The sequence below is a fragment of the Cataglyphis hispanica genome, chromosome 6, assembly GCF_021464435.1.
Source record: "Cataglyphis hispanica isolate Lineage 1 chromosome 6, ULB_Chis1_1.0, whole genome shotgun sequence".
NCBI classification, from domain to species: Eukaryota; Metazoa; Arthropoda; class Insecta; order Hymenoptera; family Formicidae; genus Cataglyphis; species Cataglyphis hispanica.
In genome coordinates this window covers 2,115,003-2,131,479 of record NC_065959.1, presented here as the reverse complement: position 1 = coordinate 2,131,479, position 16,477 = coordinate 2,115,003, and the positions used below count along the sequence as shown (strand labels likewise).

Genomic DNA, 16,477 nt, shown 5'->3' with positions numbered 1-16,477 from the left:
AAATTTACGCCTTCATTTATTTGTTAATGTAATGTAGAGTTTTATTTAGAGTATATGTAGAGTCACTCTTATCCTACACTTTTTTTACTGCTTCTTAAAATAAATCTTCCAGACATATTTACATTAAATGTAGCTCAGATATTTTATATAAAAAATTGTAAACGTATTGTAAGAGAAACACCTAAATAATTTTTGCGCTTTTTTTTCTATAATTTGTATTCCTTTATACAATCGCTTTACTTCGAGTCGATACATAATGCAATAACTGATATATGATTATCGATAGCAATTAAGTTCGAATAAGTTGCATAATTTCGAATATTTTTATCAGATATGACAGTATCACTTAAAACATTGCAAAAATTTTATACGTAATATGTTATTTATATAATATGTTAATATGTATCAACGACATAAAGAAGAGGTATAAAATACAGAATTGAATAAAAAAGCTCACCAATATTTTCCCAATGTAGTCCCTTTAGGAGTATTTTACAGATACCTCACTTACAATCCAGAGGAGCTCAAGAAGTTCTTCGACATGGAATGATATCCACTAAGTCCTCCACACAGATCATTATCCGGTCGTGAATATTTCCTGACGCTCTCTGAGAAATAGGAAATTCTTGGGCCACGTGCAAAATTTGCCTGTAACACAACTGAAAATTTTCTGCAATCAAAGAAGAAACAATCATCGTAAAGCCAGAAAATTAGTGCGCGTTTTCGTTCTTTACCCTCAACTTTCTGCTATATCGCATTGTACTTATTACTGTAACATGCCATTCTACAAAAATGTCCAACGAACTTGTTATTTCAGAAATAGGAAAAGTGATGGTTCAATTTTGACAGGTAGATATGCTCTATCATTAGTGAAATAATAAAATGATGTCGATGATAACTGACATCCTATAATTTTTTCGCGACACGACTTATATACCGAAGAATCAGATAGGATGTGCGTGACACGTGTCATTAGATGGCGATCTTCCGACCAGAAAATAAAGTTTCATCATGCTAGCGAACTTTTTACGAGAATACAATATCAACCGGTTATATTTATCAATCACGGGGCATTGGCCATTTCAAAGTTGGCTTACAAGAAATTTACTGCAGACCTTCTATTTTCTGCTTGAAATAAGTTACTGTCTGTTCGAGGTAATAGGATCGACAACATTTTAATCTGAGATTTTTAGTGTTTATTAATTTAAATTTTTATTGCAATAAAATATTGTCTATTATTATACAATATATATTATATATATATATATATATATATATATATATATATATATATATATATATATTATTGCGTATATTTTTATATCATGAAAGAGAAAAATATTATAATAAATTTCTATCATAAAATATTATCATATTTTGACACACTTCATTTAATTAATCAGATAAAATAATGAAACAATTTTTTTTATATATAATTAATAATATAACAATTTTATGTATGATAACATATTTTGTGGATTTATAATACTATACACAGATATTATTATTATATGATCACTGGGGCGACGCGCAAATGATTTTTGAAGGGGGTTATCAATTTGTCATTTCGATCTCTTTTCTTGTAAGAATGATAAATGAGTTTTTTAACTATAACAAGGTATGACGTTATTTAGAATTACAAGATGCGATTATATTTTTTAATTTTAAAGAAATTTTTCGTGCTTCAAACAAATTACATCGATTTATTCTTATTGTTATAATTAGTTTCGACAATTATACGAGGCTATCGATGAGCATTGGGATATATTTACAAGCGATGTAGAAGTTCAAGTTTTGAAAGACTATTCTGATCTGTCGCGAAAATTTACAAAATATTATTCGAGTGAGTATATCGTTCCACAATATTTAATAGTATTCCTTGGGCAATGTATTATCTGCTGATAGAAAATATAATAATATAATATTAAAAATATCATAATCATAATGAAGTGAAATTTAGTTGTCCGGAAAGATATTTGATATTAAGATTGACACATAGTAAGAGATGAATAATGTTTAATAAAATTATTGGCACATCTCGTTCTAATCTAGTTGAAGAAAACAATGATAGTTTATCTTGAAAATTGATATTATTAAAGAATAATTTTTTTATGTTATTACAGTATTATTGTATGTTATGACATCGGGATTTATAGTAGTACCGTTAACACCGATGTTTTTGGATATTGTGTTGCCTCTTAATGAGTCCCGTCCGCGATTCCTCGCGACTGAAGTTGAATTCAGAGTGGATAAAGATGAGTATTTCGTACCAATTTTCTGTTATACCACCGTTATAATAGTATTGGGTATGACTATTGTAGTGAGTGTTGACACGATGCATATCACATGCACTACTCATGCTTGCAGTTTATTTGCGGCTGTTAGGTAGGCACACTGCAAGTATAATTCTGTACATATATATATATATATATATATATATATATATATATATATATACAGGGTGTCCGATAATTCGCGGATTACCCTTTAAGGAAAGGTAGAGGGTGTTATTCTGAATAGAAAAGTCCTGTACCATTTTGTGATTTTCTCAATATTTAAGAAAATATTAATTTTAAAGATCAGCCAACGAAGTGCCGCGAAAAGCTCGTGGCGCGAAAATGCCTCCCACTGTCAATTGATACTCGGTCCGCGGCGAAGCAATGGGAGGAGCAGTTTGCGAGCATGCTTCGCTATGGCAACCGAAAAAAATACATACATAATGAAAAGATCACATACATAAAACGGAGCGCGCATTATGTGTGTATTTCTTTTGATTGCCATAGCGAAGCATGCTCGCAAACTGCTCCTCCCATTGCTTCGCCGCGACCAGTATCAATTGACAGTGAGGCATTTCGCGCACAGCTTCACCTGGCTGATCTTTAAAATTAATATTTTCTTAAATATTGAGAAAATCACAAAATGGTACAGGATTTTCATTCAGAATAACACCTCTACCTTCCTAAAGGGTAATCCATGAATTATCGGACACCCTATATACATATATATATAAACATATAATTAATTATTTAGTTGATTACTTAATTAAACTTTAACTTATAATTAAATATATCTCTTTAATAAAGCGTAATTAAAAATATAATTAATATAAGATTAATGTAAGAATCATTGATGAAAATTAAGAATAACTTTAATTTTTACGAATTAATTTGCATTATATGTCATAACATTCATAATTTGCAGTAAACAGTTTGAAAGCATAAACATTTTAAAAATAGAGAATAACAGTAAAACCAGAAAATATAGATATCACGTGAATACATTTGATACGTCAAATGAGGAAATGATATATCGAGAATACATAATGTGTTTGAAGAAACATCAGCTTGCTATAAAGTAAGCAATCTTGATATCAATTTGCAATTGTCATTTTTTTGATTTTCTCTTTATATATCAGATGCATAAAATTAATATATTTGCCTAATACATCAGTAATAATATTAGTATCTATGTTCAGAAGTTAAATTGCTAACTATTTCTATCTCATAGATTTGCTGATACGTTAGAATCGTCGTATCGAGAGCTTTCATTATTTTTATTAGTAATATTTATTGGAATTTCAAGTCTAACTGGAATTCGAGTGAGTATTAAGTAAAATTATTCATATAAAAGTTTCATGAAATATAGATAAATCAAGATAATATTTATATAATTATATAATACAGCTGTGTTTTTTATTTTTTACTTTTGAGGATTAATTTGCTCAATCTTGGCTACTATTTATATTTATAAATCCGATTTGTTCAACAGAGATGCATTTTTAATTGAATTAATCTTCTTCACAAATCTTCCAATATTAATAAAAGTTGCAAGTTAATAATTATAGATAAAATGTTACTAACTTTAATTTTGTGATAAAATTAACGATTTTAACTAAATAAAATTATTTTTTGGATAATCACATAATATTTTTAACATGTTTTATGTCTAGATGGTTTATGTGTTAGATCAATTAAAAGAAGTAGCAAGATTCATGTTTATAATCATGGCAGCATTGCTGGTTCTGCTGACTGTATGTTATTCCGGTCAGAAATTAATGGATGAAAGCCAGAATATATTTTATCAAGCGTAATATAATTATTTTTTGTCTTAATATAAAATATAATCGTAGTATAAAATTCTTCTTTTATATAAATATAATTTTAGTATAAAATTTTTCTTTTAAACAGAGAATTATACAGTCATGTATAAGATGTACCACATATAAAACTTAATTAAGTTTATATAATTGATTAGATATTTTTACTACACAGCAATTTAAAAGTATCATTAATATAGAAATTATTTATAATTTATAATTTTTACTTTAGAATTTACTTTAAAATTTTTGAAAAAAATTAATTTATAAAAAACTTACTCATATCTATCTCTCTTATTGCGTGGAGTGATAACTTCGCTTAGATATAAAAAAATACTTTTAAAAATTCAAATAAAATCGATTATGAAACTTTTGTTTATAGATATGCGGTAGAATGGTACGACTTCTCGCCTAGATTAAAATCTCTACTGATTATACTTCTTTACAGAAGCAGTGTACCGTGCAGATTAAAGGCAGGTAATATGATTCCATTATCGATAGCGACTTATGCATCGGTAAGTACATCAAACAGTAATATATTTGTTTTATATTTTACAAACTGTTTATATATAAAATAATTCATTTATATATTAATACATTTATGTATTCGATTTAAGGTAATACAGATGGGTGTAACTTATTTTACGGCATTTTTATCACTCAAAGATTGACTATCAAAATTCAGTTAATTCATTGATGTCTTCGTTTGATTTCTTCGTTTCAATAAATTGTAGTAAAGAAATTTAGTTTTATTTATTCTATAATGCAATGCAGAATTTCATTTAAACACACACGCACACGCACACCAAATGTAACTTAGAAATTATATATTGAAAATTAACATACCGTGAGAGAAGTGAAACGTAAATGATTTTTTCGCTTTATTTTTGTAAAGCGAGAAGCACACACTTTTGCATAAGCGCATAATCATAAACATAAAGAAATTGATTGGTCCACAAATATATGCATAAGGAAATGAACCAATCAATTTCCTTATGCTTATAGTTATGCGCTTCTGCAAAAGTGTGTGCTCCCCGCTTAACTCTTTTATTCCTTTGTTATGCATTTGCCGCTATTCTGCCGAGTCTGTGTCTGCGTACTACATTATGCAATAAAAATGCTACCGGTATATGATCGATTATCGGTTAACCACAATTAAATTCGAATAAGTTGCATAAGTTTGAATATAGTACACGGTATGATAAATTGATTATTTTTTTGGCGTGAAATAGATGAATATCTCTTCGCATGGTCGGTAAATGAGACTTAGCCCATATTGAATTGTTTCCGTTGTTTTTACACTTTTCACTCTCCATTTTCTCAAAATAGCTGTTAATATCGTTTTCTCTTCGAGCAAAGCAAATCTCTGGCCGATACAGTTTCTTGGTCCAGCGCTGAATGGAACGTAGGCATATGGATTCCTATGTTTTGAATTTTCCGGAAGAAAGCGATCTGGATCGAACTTATTTGGATCCAAACTTGCGGATTTTTATGCGTTAATGCGATTTCCAATAGGATTGTAGCACCTTTCGGGAGTGTATAATTATCTAAAAACAGACATGTTATAGGTTGTATTCTGTCACTCACACACACATAACATAAAATTTTATACTGATAAAATTTTTTCATATAAATGGTCTATTTTAAAATTTATGAATGTTTCTCTCTTGTAGTCTAAGAATCTTGCAAACTTACAATATAATTTCAAACATACATTAGACAATTTTTATATGATAAATCATACCAAAAAAAATTTTTTTGTAATAAAAACATTTGAAAACTTTACACTCACACGGAATATAATAAAATAATAAATAAAATAATAAAATTTTATCTTAGATTTTGCCACAAATTGGAGATTGTCTAAAAAGGATTTTAAAGTATTGATCTTTTGCTAAATTGTTTTTATTTAGTCTTTAATAAATAAAAAAAGATATTTTTTTGAATACATTCTTTTCATTTAAGTAAAAATATTACCGTTTCATTGCGTATTTTTCAAATTTACCTGTAAAACATGTAATTTACACGTAAAACATATGAATATCTTAAGATTTTTTAAATTTTAATATTAAAGTTCTGTCATACCTATTTTTACATCTTCTGCTAATTTTCTTGTGATTATGGGTACACTTGGGAATATTCTGAGCGATTCTTTTATGACCCTATCGAGATATTTTAATTGCGACAATTCTTTTACACTGGCTGGTGTCTTCGAATCTTTGAAAACTTCCTCGAGTTCTTCATGAAGTTTTTCTTGATGCTCGAGATTATTGCCCAAAAGAAAGAGTGACCAGGTTATCGCAACTGCAGTTGTGTCGTGACCCTATATCATTAGATTCTTACTATTTTATAACATTTAGTTATAATAACATTACCGAGCCTAATATAGAAGTATTATGTTAAGTTTTAGAGATTTTTCTCTTACTTCGAACATAAATGTGTCGACTTGTGCTTTCAATTCAGCATCAGTTAACGGAGTATCGTCCTTCTCATTCTGATCTAGTAATAGATCCAAAAAAGCTTTTCTCTTTTGCTTACCTAACAAAATAAATTTTACAAGAATAATTTAAAAATATTTATTCAAGCCTTTAAATCACATCAAAGCATATGTAGAATAAATTAATAATTTAATAATTATACCTATATCAAATTCGTTATCCTCGTTTTCTGATTTGACAGAATCGTTTTCCGATTGTCGTGCAATCTTTCTCTTCCGTATTACCTAAAATCACTTATCCATTGTAAACTTGTTGAATTCAAATAAGTAAAAAATAGCATAAATAATCATTTAAATAAAATTCTGCCAATATCTTAATATATTATATATTATTAAGGTTTTTTACGCATACATCTTTCGTAAATTCATGTATTATATTAAGTCCTGAATTGTATTTTCTTCCTGAAGGCACTAAGTTATACAACCAATCTGACCAAAACCACGGTTGAAAATATCGCTCCACTATTAATTTAGAACTTCTAAAAATGCAATCAAAATAATAAACTGATATAATAGCATTTTTATGCTATTATATTAAATATAAATTAATCAAACAAATTCTGTTGTTAATTCTCAAAAAAATCTTCTTAGTAAATCATTAATGCTATTAAATAATAATTTTATTAATAAAATAATGTAATTTGTGACTTTTCGGACCTATGTATTGTTGTGGTATATTCGGTTTCAATTTCTTGAGCATTTATATCTATACCCATTGCCGTTTCTGCAAAATAACTTTTTATTATCGCTATATATATATATATATATATATATATATATATATATATATATATATATATATATATATATATATACTTATTTATTACCACATATAATGTCGAGAGCAACATTGTTAGCAAACGGAAAAATATTGATAGCTTTTCCTGGGTTCCTTGCTATTTCCCTCTCGAGACATTTTGTTAAGATCTCTGCTTTTTCGGACATAATTATGGCAAATTGAGTCAATATATTGAAATTGAACGTTGGCCCAATTAATTTTCTATCATGGTTCCATTGTTTTCCTGAAGCAATATCAATCAGTGATACATTTACATATTAAAAATATCATAAAAGAGATAAAGAATATAAGAGTGCATAAATAATTAATGTAAATAAAAATAAAAAAAAAAACATTATTATATAGTTTCTTATCATATTTTAGTTCTTCTTATACGTTGTCATTAAATATTTGCAATGTATAAGGGCTATTTGGAAATCAATCTCTGACAGGTTTGAAAAATAAAATAAGAAACAAAAAATATATTTTATTAATATCATATATGAAAGAGAAAGAATTATTGGCATATATATATACACTATTTTTCGACATAATTGCCATTCTAATTGAGACACTTGTCATAGTACAGCACAAGATTTTGTGTACACATCAAATTATGATGTTAAATTGGATCGCGAAATTGGAATCTTACCTAACTTCTAGCTTTGCTCAACAGTTTTTTACTGCCCTTGAATCACTGCATTCTTAATCACACTTTCATGCGTGCAAATAGATAAATATCCTTGGTGCACACTCCGCCTGTAGAATAGATGATCAAACTCCCATTGCACATTCAAAAATTCCATGGATTTTGCAGCTATCCAGTAGCTCGGGTTTTGAGTGACTTTTATATATTTATGTAGTGCGAAAGTGTGGCTATGTTTCTTGTTTTGTTAGAAATTGGTTGAAATTTCCAATTTAGCAGCACTGTACATTTTAATTGTTGAGAGCATACAAAACTTTCTGTCATGACAAGTGTCTTAATTCGAATAATGATTATGTCAAAAATTAGTGTACATATGTAACTTTTATGTATAATAAATTTTGTTGTTTCTTGTTTTATTTTGCAAGCTTACTGAAGATTATGAGTTGACTTCCAAACAAATCTTGTAAATAAAAAAAATTCTACATAAAACTGAATAATGTTTTAAAGCATGTCAATTTATTTAAATAATTAATATTAATGTGATAAATTGTATTTATATATTATATAAGTAAAATGTAATTATTACAAATATATTATATTTATAAGTAAATATTTAACATTAACATACATATATAATAAATAAAAATATCGTTCCTTTTTTCTTTGTCAGGATATAAATATATATAAATTTATAAATTTATATGTATATATAAATATGTATATATGTATTAGAATAAAACTTTACTCTTTCGTTTTCTCAGGGTTTGTTCAAAATTCTTTTGCCAATAACCATATAACAAAGCATAATTTAATGTAAGTTGCAATTTTCTTTTCATCTTTAATGAAATATTAAAAATAGATGTAAAAGAGTTTATGAGTTTACCTGTAGAAGTTAGAAGTCCTTTGCCTAACCAAGACTCCATCATTTCATAGGGAAATCCTTTTTCGATATTTGTAGTGCTGGGAAAAATAATCTGTAAAAATGTGTTTAAAAAGAATATAACTGGACGTGTAATAATTTATTTTTATTCTATTTATTAATTTTTATAATTTATTTTTAAATCAATTATTTTTATTACGCAAAAATTTTATTTTATAATTACGACTTACTTTTTCATGTATGATTAATTATATTTTTTTTAGTGCATCATTAAGAAAAGAAATATCTTATTAAATATTCTAAACATGAATAATTCACTGATAGATCACTAAATTAATTTGGAAAATATTTGACCGTAAACTGTTTCGAAAGGCGGATCAATCTCTTACCTCCAAAATTTCAGGTTTAAAAATACTAATAAGCGGTTTCAAGCCAACCCAATATATGAAAATTCCATCTTCAAAATCAATCATACGTTGCGCAAACCATAATGTTCGTTCTGTGGATAACACATAATCAGATATTCAGTATTTACTAATTATTATACTGATTTAAAATAAACAAAATTGTTTTGACTTGTTTTAAGTTCTATGCTAAAGATAATATTTGTAAAAATCAGAGTTGGGAATATTACTTTTTAAAAATAACTCGTTACCGTTACTATTCTTTTTTTAAAAAGTAACTCGTTACCTTTACTCGTTACTAATTTTAAAAAATAACTTGTTACCATTACCATTACTTAAATAGTAACGAGTAATTAAGTAATTTTCTATATTTTTTTTATATATAATACAAATTTTACATATAATTTTTTTTTAATACAAGATTAAATTAAACACTAAAAAATTTTAAATATTATTTTATACATGCTACTCGCCTTACACAATAGAAAAAAAATGAAATACTAAAAAAAATTTACAGTAGTTATCATATAATGCTACATTTCAACACTTTTATCAACATGTTTTTTTGTATGAAAATTATACCTAGTAAATTCTAAAAAGTAACAATAAAAGTAACTGTGAGTGAAAAGTAACAATAAAAGTAACTTAAATTTGTTACTCGTTATCAAAAAATTCATTTTTTTCCATTGCAATTACCAAAAAAAAAAAAATAACTATAACAGTAACTACGTTACGTGTAACATGTTTTACTTCCCAATCCTGGTAAAAGCATATAATGACAATGTCTTATTCATAAAGTTCTTCACCATAATACGTCAGCTTCAATAATTCAAATGCTACACCAAAAGGAAATCTTCCGATTTGAGGAATATTTTTTAAATTTTGTCGAAGAATGTATTGATGATATATTGTCGATATAATTATGGGAATTATTAAAACAACGGACAAGGCGCATAGTATCAAAGAGATTAAATCCATCCTCGTAGCCTGTAAGCATATTAATAAACAGCATAAGTTATCAAATATGTAAATGCACAAATTACTATAAATACTTTTTAATGTAGAATTACATTAGAATTTTACACACATATTAACAAATTTTATTTTATTGACACGATGTTTATATCATTATTATTTCTACTAACTGAGAAAATTTTGTAAAGACATCTTATAATTATTTACGATGTAAACGCAGAGATGCAACTTAAGGGGATCCTTAAGTGACTGGCAAACTCCGATGGGTTAGCGCCCTCATCTAAACGTAACTAAAATTGCCGATAATACCGGCATTTGTAGTTCCGCTATTATCGATAGTATTCAATTAATTTAAACATGCATAATAGAAGATGCAATTTTTGCATTGTGTTCCATATATTCAAATGAGAATATTACAATATATTTTTACTGCTTTATTTATCGTCTAGCATATGTATCCAAACACGCACACGCTCAAGCACATGCACATACATATAATGAAATAGAAATAAATTAGTTTTTTTTGAAATATCTCTATTTTAATTATAATTTTTCTTAATTCCTTATTTTCATCCTAACATTCTTATCCTTATTTTATAATATTGTCACCAAAATTATATATCACTTTTCGATTATTTGTTTATATGTTAGTCATACTGCTTTCTCTCTCTCTCTCTCTCTCTCTCTCTCTCTCTGTCTCTCTCTTTGTTCTTTTCTTTCTCTTTTTCTTTCTCTCTTTCTCTCTTTTTTCTCTGCTTATTCTTTCTTGTATTCATTGCCATTATTATATTCTTTTATTTGTTATTAGAAATTTTTTAAGCTGATTTATATCATATTTTATTAATTTTTTAATTATTTATTTGTAGTTTAATAATTTATAAAATATTTTACATTGATTTTAACATTATCTCAAAATTTTATAGCATCCTATTTCTTATTGACTGAAGCGGGGAGCACACACTTTTGCATAAGCGCATAACTATAAGCATAAGGAAATTGATTGGTTCATTTTCTTATGCATACATTTGTGGACCAATAAATTTCTTTATGTTTATGGATGCGCTTATGCAAAAGTGTGTGCTCCCCGCTTGAGTCTGGCATGTTACACAGCTGGCCGCTATAAGGCTTGTCTGCGCGCGCATCCTTCAATGGCGATCGCGAGTCGTGTGAATTCATTCGTGTGCAGTGCTGGTGGTCCCACGGCTATCTTCGCGGATAATCGTTTATCCGAGAGACCGGGTGCACGGTCGGCGAGCGCGACGACAAGGGTCGAGCTGGATTTTCATCAAAAGCGTACAGCATATAGCCGGCAAGACGAAGCTCAAAATGCCACTGGTGAGTCGTCCGTCCTTTGCTCCCTCTTGCTCGGAAGCTTCCCATCCGAGCTGTCAAGTTCTCGATCGAAAACACTCCTTCTTCTAACACTCTTCTGCTCTTGACAATTTGTTTTCGAAAATGTCTTCCCTTATCAGTTGAATCGATATTTAATTGACAAGCGAGAATGCGATTGTCCGTCTTTGTAATTTTCGAGATGAGATCTGGGTGCGGTTTTGTGGTTAGCTGCAAGCAAAATAAAAGGAAATGAATCTTTTCGAGCGAGAAATTAAAGACCCAAGCGTTAACGTTAATTTGCATTTTGTACATAAGAAGATTTAAAGTCTTTGTTGAGAGTACAGTTTAAATGGGTCAGCAATGATAGATAAGTATGTCAATGTAAGCTAATAGTCAATGCAAGCTAATAGTAATGTCAAATAATGGCTATTTTCAATATTAGCAATATCTGTGCAATATTGTAATATTTATTAGTTGATAGAAGCTAAAATGAAAAGATATTAAGCATATATCATGATGTCTGCGAAAAAAGGAGATAGATTAAAGTAACAGAATTTTTAAATGAAAAGATTTGAAGATAAATTGTACGATGCATCAATGTTACATTTTATTTTATAGAGCACAAGTTCGAAGAAGTCATTATGCATACTGCCTGAAGATGTTATTCACGAGAGAAAAGTACGTTAGGTACAAGAGAATCTAATATTAACATTATTATCAAAATTAAAAATGATACGCAGCATCATTTTCAATATTTATTATTTGTTATAAGTTATATAATATGGATAAAAATTTATATATATGTTATTACATATCTATGAAAAATCAAGCAGTAGACTACAGATTAATAGTGAAATATAGATTTAATTAAATATTATATTTCTAATATAAGATGAAAATGAAAATGGCTATATCATTTTTTCAGAGCAATCATGCTGCCCTCACACCATTGGAAGATATGTCTTCAGGACGAGGGCAGGCAGGTGGAGGGCCTCCTCAGAACTGTCAAAAGGTTTTTATACAACGTGACTATAGCGAAGGAACGATGGTTAAATTTCAAACGCGATTTCCGACAGAATTGGAAAGTAGAGTGAGTATTTTAAATGAAATTTAAACGTTATGATTTCTATAATATATAATCTCTAAAAATCGCGCGTTGTAATGAAAATTTCTGTAATGAAAATAAAAAAGAGAGACGATTGATAAATATTTATTACGGCGTATCTTCCGGTTTAGTTGGACAGACAGTTGTTCGAGTACACAATCAATCAGTTGAACAACTATTTCGCGGAAGCGGAGCGTGCCAGCTGTTCCACCTACTGCGAGAGCTGCCTATACTGTCTCACGGGTTATCTGATGAGCATATGTACCGAGACACATTATGAGAAAAGTCTGCGCAAAATCGCCAAATTTGTCAGCGAGCAGAATGATCGAGTATATAAGCCGCGTGGCCTCCTGCTGACAGATCCAACGACCCGCGGATTTAGGCTAATAGAGATCTCGGTACTAGATAGACCTGCGTCGTGACTGCATATTAGCCGATCCAGGGAGTTCTTCATGTGACCCCCCGCGCAGCACTCTGGACATTACCTCGTCAGAATCACGGACATGCACGCGCTCGTGAGTGCCTGTCGGCACGATTACGGGGCATACCGGTTGGTTTGAATCGGTTGCGCAGTGTGCGGGAATCCTGCGAGGCTAGAAAGAATTAAAGATGATATCTTGTAGGTCGCAGGTCGCTCAGGTGCATCTTGTACGATTAATCTTGCCGAATACGTGCGCAATGAGCAGAAACTCTCTTGCTATAGGGTCGAACTTAGTCATACTTAGTCCTAAAAAGTAAAATATCGTAATAACGATAAAATACGTGTGCGAAAACCCGTAGGACGGAGATATGCAGGAGTGATTTGTGGAGATTTCATTGTCGTCATAGATTTACCTATCAATCTAATTAGAATAACAAGCTTACACAAAGTTGGCCTAATTGTGACGAGAGAGTCTCGCGTTCATTGGCGTTCGTGGTGTCTCGATCCTAAACGGCAACTTCTCGAGGGAGAGAGAAAGCGTGCATCGAAGCGCGTGGATGTATAACGAAGCCGTGGCACTTATATAAGTTCAATTTTCTATATGCGTACAGAACATGTAACATACGAAAGTATATATGAAGTGTATGTGGCGAATCAAAGATTGGAGAAGGAAAAAGTAATCTTGTTGTTGAACAACCGAATTGTTTATCGCAAGCCGCTACTTTGATTCGTCATGTATACGACGGGGTCTACATATTTTTTTACTGTTCATTTATGACTTTATCGTATCATCTGCATTTAATTAACGAGACGTGAATGAAATGCGTGTTTGCGTGAATTATTTAACGAAAAGATAGCATTTTAATGTCTATGGTGCGTGTGTTTTGTTCATTCCACCGAAAAACCTAACCGAAAACTTTAATGAGTTCCATTATCGATGAACGCTCAAACGAATGATTCCGAATTCTTCTCATCTTCCGCGATGTATCTTCCATTGTGCTTATGTATCCGCGTGCAAAAAAACATAAGTCATTTCGCATACTTACGTACATATATCGGTTGTGGTGTTTCGGCGCGAATGGATATCTCTCGACAACAGAAGAAAATAGAATTTGATCGAAATTAAACAAACACTCGTTGTGTTATTAAGGAGGATTGGCTAAAAAAAAAATTGCATAAAAAATTGCGCGGTGATATAAAAAGTAGATTATGAATTCAAATCGATTGGCATTGTGATCAAGGATAAGCCGAAACCATTTGCGATGTAGCGCGAGATATTTTGCACGTCACTTTAGTCCACTCTCTTAGTGGAAACTGAACGCCCGTTGGCTATCGTCGCCGATCTCCATATGCGAGTCCTCGAGATCCGCTCGCGATATACTATTTTCGCTACTCTGTTAATTAGTTGTAAATGATGATCTCAAACGATACAACGATGCAACACCATATCTATATATTTATTTTCTCTTATTCGCACTTTGGGAGCCTAAAGTGTCGCAACAAGTGCCGTCAGGAACAACATATTTTTCTTTGCAGCATTACTTGATCAAGCATTGATATTGATCGTCGAATCAAATTTAGATTGCGATTCTCGATTTATGATATACTTATCGCGGTATCGCATACAAATGGCGAACAATTTCTCTTGTTCTTGATCACAATGCTCGCGGAGCGCCTATCTGACGTTGTAATGCGACGTATTACTAAAAGAATCTTGCCAAATCAGCGTGTCACTGCCTCGGCGTACGATTCCTAGCGAATGAGCGTATAGAAGAAAAAACGTACGAGCCAGAAATCATCAGAGAGAGAGAGAGAGAGAGAGAGAGAGAGAGAGAGAGAGAGAGAGAGAGAGAGAGAGAGAGAGAGAGTGAGATGACTGAAGGAGACCCGCCGATTTTTCCAAACGAAAGAAAAACGATTTCTGATACAGAAAGCGACATAATGGAAAATTTTTCTTTTTATTGCCCAATTCTTTTATACGTCGCAATATCACGTACATGGTGCTCTGACTACATGCAACATATGTATATGTTTGCATATAATGTATATATAGCGAATTAATCATCGACACATGAAGTATAAAAGAAAAGGAAGCAAATCGTTGTTTATACTTAATTTAATTTAGTAGGACCAATATTGGATTGATGAGAGATCCGTAAAATGTAAAGGACACCATCGTGTTACGAGTGTAATTTCTAAATGTTTTAATAATTAAAACGGCGTAAGAGCTCATATATATTTTGCTTTGGAGATTATCTTTAATTCCCCGTTAATAATTTTATTAATTGATACGTAGCGTTAGTGGACATGTAAATATTAATCTTCATATTTATATGATTATATTTATACAAGCATATAAATATAATCTATGGTAACATATTTGAAAACCCCGCTCGCAATGTTTGCAAAATTTACTACGCACTACGTTCTCTCAAACATCGTGATCAATGGAGGAAGTAGGTGGCGTTGCTTCGATATTTCGAGAATCGCAAGCATCACTTCTCGACGGACTTCAAATCGTAGTCAATCACGGAACGCGTCGCAGCGGATCGCAACGGCTCTGTATAATTTCCGTGATAGTTGTTATTTAAAAGTGAATCTCGCGCGCGAAGAGTTATCGGGAGTGTTTTATAAAGTGTTTGTTGTATGAATATTATATGCGCCCGATATTATAGGTCAATATCGCGATCTCGATAACCGCGATCCGCATCGTTGTCGCGTATCATTACATCGGGATACTTTGCCGCCAAAGTGCAGGCAACGTGCTAGGTAAGGTATCATGTTAAGCTGCAACGATTACATTCTGTTATAATGATTTATTTTGTCTAATGATTTTATTGTGATCGATTTGCTCGAAATATTTTGACCGTCTCGTTATTTTCCGAAAAATTATGAATAATATCAAATCTTTCGAATTTGAATGGCGGTTAATGTTACGAAACGCGCGTGCCTTCACTTCGCTTTGTATTTTTCTCGCGATCATTATCGCGATTACTGTTTGAAAGAGAATTTTCACACGCGAAAGATTATCGTGAATGTTTTTTGTAAAGTGTCTTTGATATTGATCATGTGTTAAAGGCTGCAATTCCATCACCAATATCATGATTTCAGAATCAGAATCCTGTGTGCCGTTCAGTGTCATCCTGTATGAAATTCGAGGTTGAACCGAATCGTCTTCAAATCCATTCTTCAAAACCATTTTCTGAAATACATATCAAAAGCGCGACGAATACACCAGGTATGCATTCTCACTATAGGAATGTATTATATTTCTATATCATATCAACATTTTGAAAAATTGTAAATGGGAATTGCGAAAAATGTATTAAATGTATATTTTTGA

The 16,477-nt window shown here is 30.6% G+C and overlaps 3 protein-coding genes across 5 annotated transcripts; 2 read left to right on the top strand and 1 right to left on the bottom strand.

Moving 5' to 3' along the window:
* Window positions 1-1,011: 1,011 nt before the first annotated feature.
* On the top strand, window positions 1,012-4,835 carry LOC126850431 (odorant receptor 63a-like). Its single transcript, XM_050593431.1, has 9 exons — window positions 1,012-1,155; window positions 1,499-1,618; window positions 1,726-1,843; window positions 2,124-2,385; window positions 3,202-3,354; window positions 3,508-3,598; window positions 3,950-4,086; window positions 4,479-4,611; window positions 4,714-4,835. Exons 1-9 carry the CDS (start codon window positions 1,012-1,014, stop codon window positions 4,765-4,767), a joined length of 1,212 nt encoding a protein of 403 aa, XP_050449388.1. The 3' UTR covers window positions 4,768-4,835.
* On the bottom strand, window positions 4,617-10,505 carry LOC126850420 (cytochrome P450 4C1-like). Its single transcript, XM_050593400.1, is given in 12 exon segments — window positions 4,617-5,569; window positions 5,572-5,643; window positions 6,182-6,419; window positions 6,522-6,634; window positions 6,737-6,818; window positions 6,946-7,072; window positions 7,251-7,317; window positions 7,421-7,615; window positions 8,901-8,991; window positions 9,287-9,396; window positions 10,108-10,288; window positions 10,484-10,505. Coding segments are annotated over 11 exon segments (1,530 nt in total). The 5' UTR covers window positions 10,280-10,288; window positions 10,484-10,505; the 3' UTR covers window positions 4,617-5,306.
* Window positions 10,506-11,362: 857 nt separating this feature from the next.
* On the top strand, window positions 11,363-15,368 carry LOC126850434 (golgin subfamily A member 7). Of its 3 annotated transcripts, none has more exons than XM_050593435.1 (4): window positions 11,363-11,611; window positions 12,227-12,286; window positions 12,534-12,698; window positions 12,845-15,368. In XM_050593435.1, the coding sequence occupies exons 1-4, from the start codon at window positions 11,603-11,605 to the stop codon at window positions 13,133-13,135; spliced, it is 525 nt and encodes a 174-aa protein (XP_050449392.1). In that variant the 5' UTR covers window positions 11,363-11,602; the 3' UTR covers window positions 13,136-15,368. The 3 variants fall into 3 exon arrangements, with proteins under 3 accessions (XP_050449392.1, XP_050449394.1, XP_050449393.1); XM_050593437.1 differs by having other exon boundaries at window positions 11,364-11,611; window positions 12,227-12,295; XM_050593436.1 differs by lacking the exon at window positions 12,227-12,286 and having other exon boundaries at window positions 11,365-11,611.
* The last annotated feature ends 1,109 nt before the right edge of the window (window positions 15,369-16,477 follow it).

What these genes read in the sequence shown, in the direction of transcription:
- LOC126850431 (XM_050593431.1), top strand. Translation starts at nt 1,012, where the DNA reads ATGCTAGCGAACTTTTTACGAGAATACAATATCAACCGGTTATATTTA. An exon ending in TAAGTTACTGTCTGTTCGAG is followed by an intron (nt 1,156 to 1,498) that starts GTAATAGGATCG and finishes TACTATACACAG; the next exon opens with ATATTATTATTATATGATCA. An exon ending in CGATAGCGACTTATGCATCG is followed by an intron (nt 4,612 to 4,713) that starts GTAAGTACATCA and finishes ATTCGATTTAAG; the next exon opens with GTAATACAGATGGGTGTAAC.
- LOC126850434 (XM_050593435.1), top strand. An exon ending in ATGTTATTCACGAGAGAAAA is followed by an intron (nt 12,287 to 12,533) that starts GTACGTTAGGTA and finishes TCATTTTTTCAG; the next exon opens with AGCAATCATGCTGCCCTCAC. An exon ending in CGACAGAATTGGAAAGTAGA is followed by an intron (nt 12,699 to 12,844) that starts GTGAGTATTTTA and finishes CTTCCGGTTTAG; the next exon opens with TTGGACAGACAGTTGTTCGA.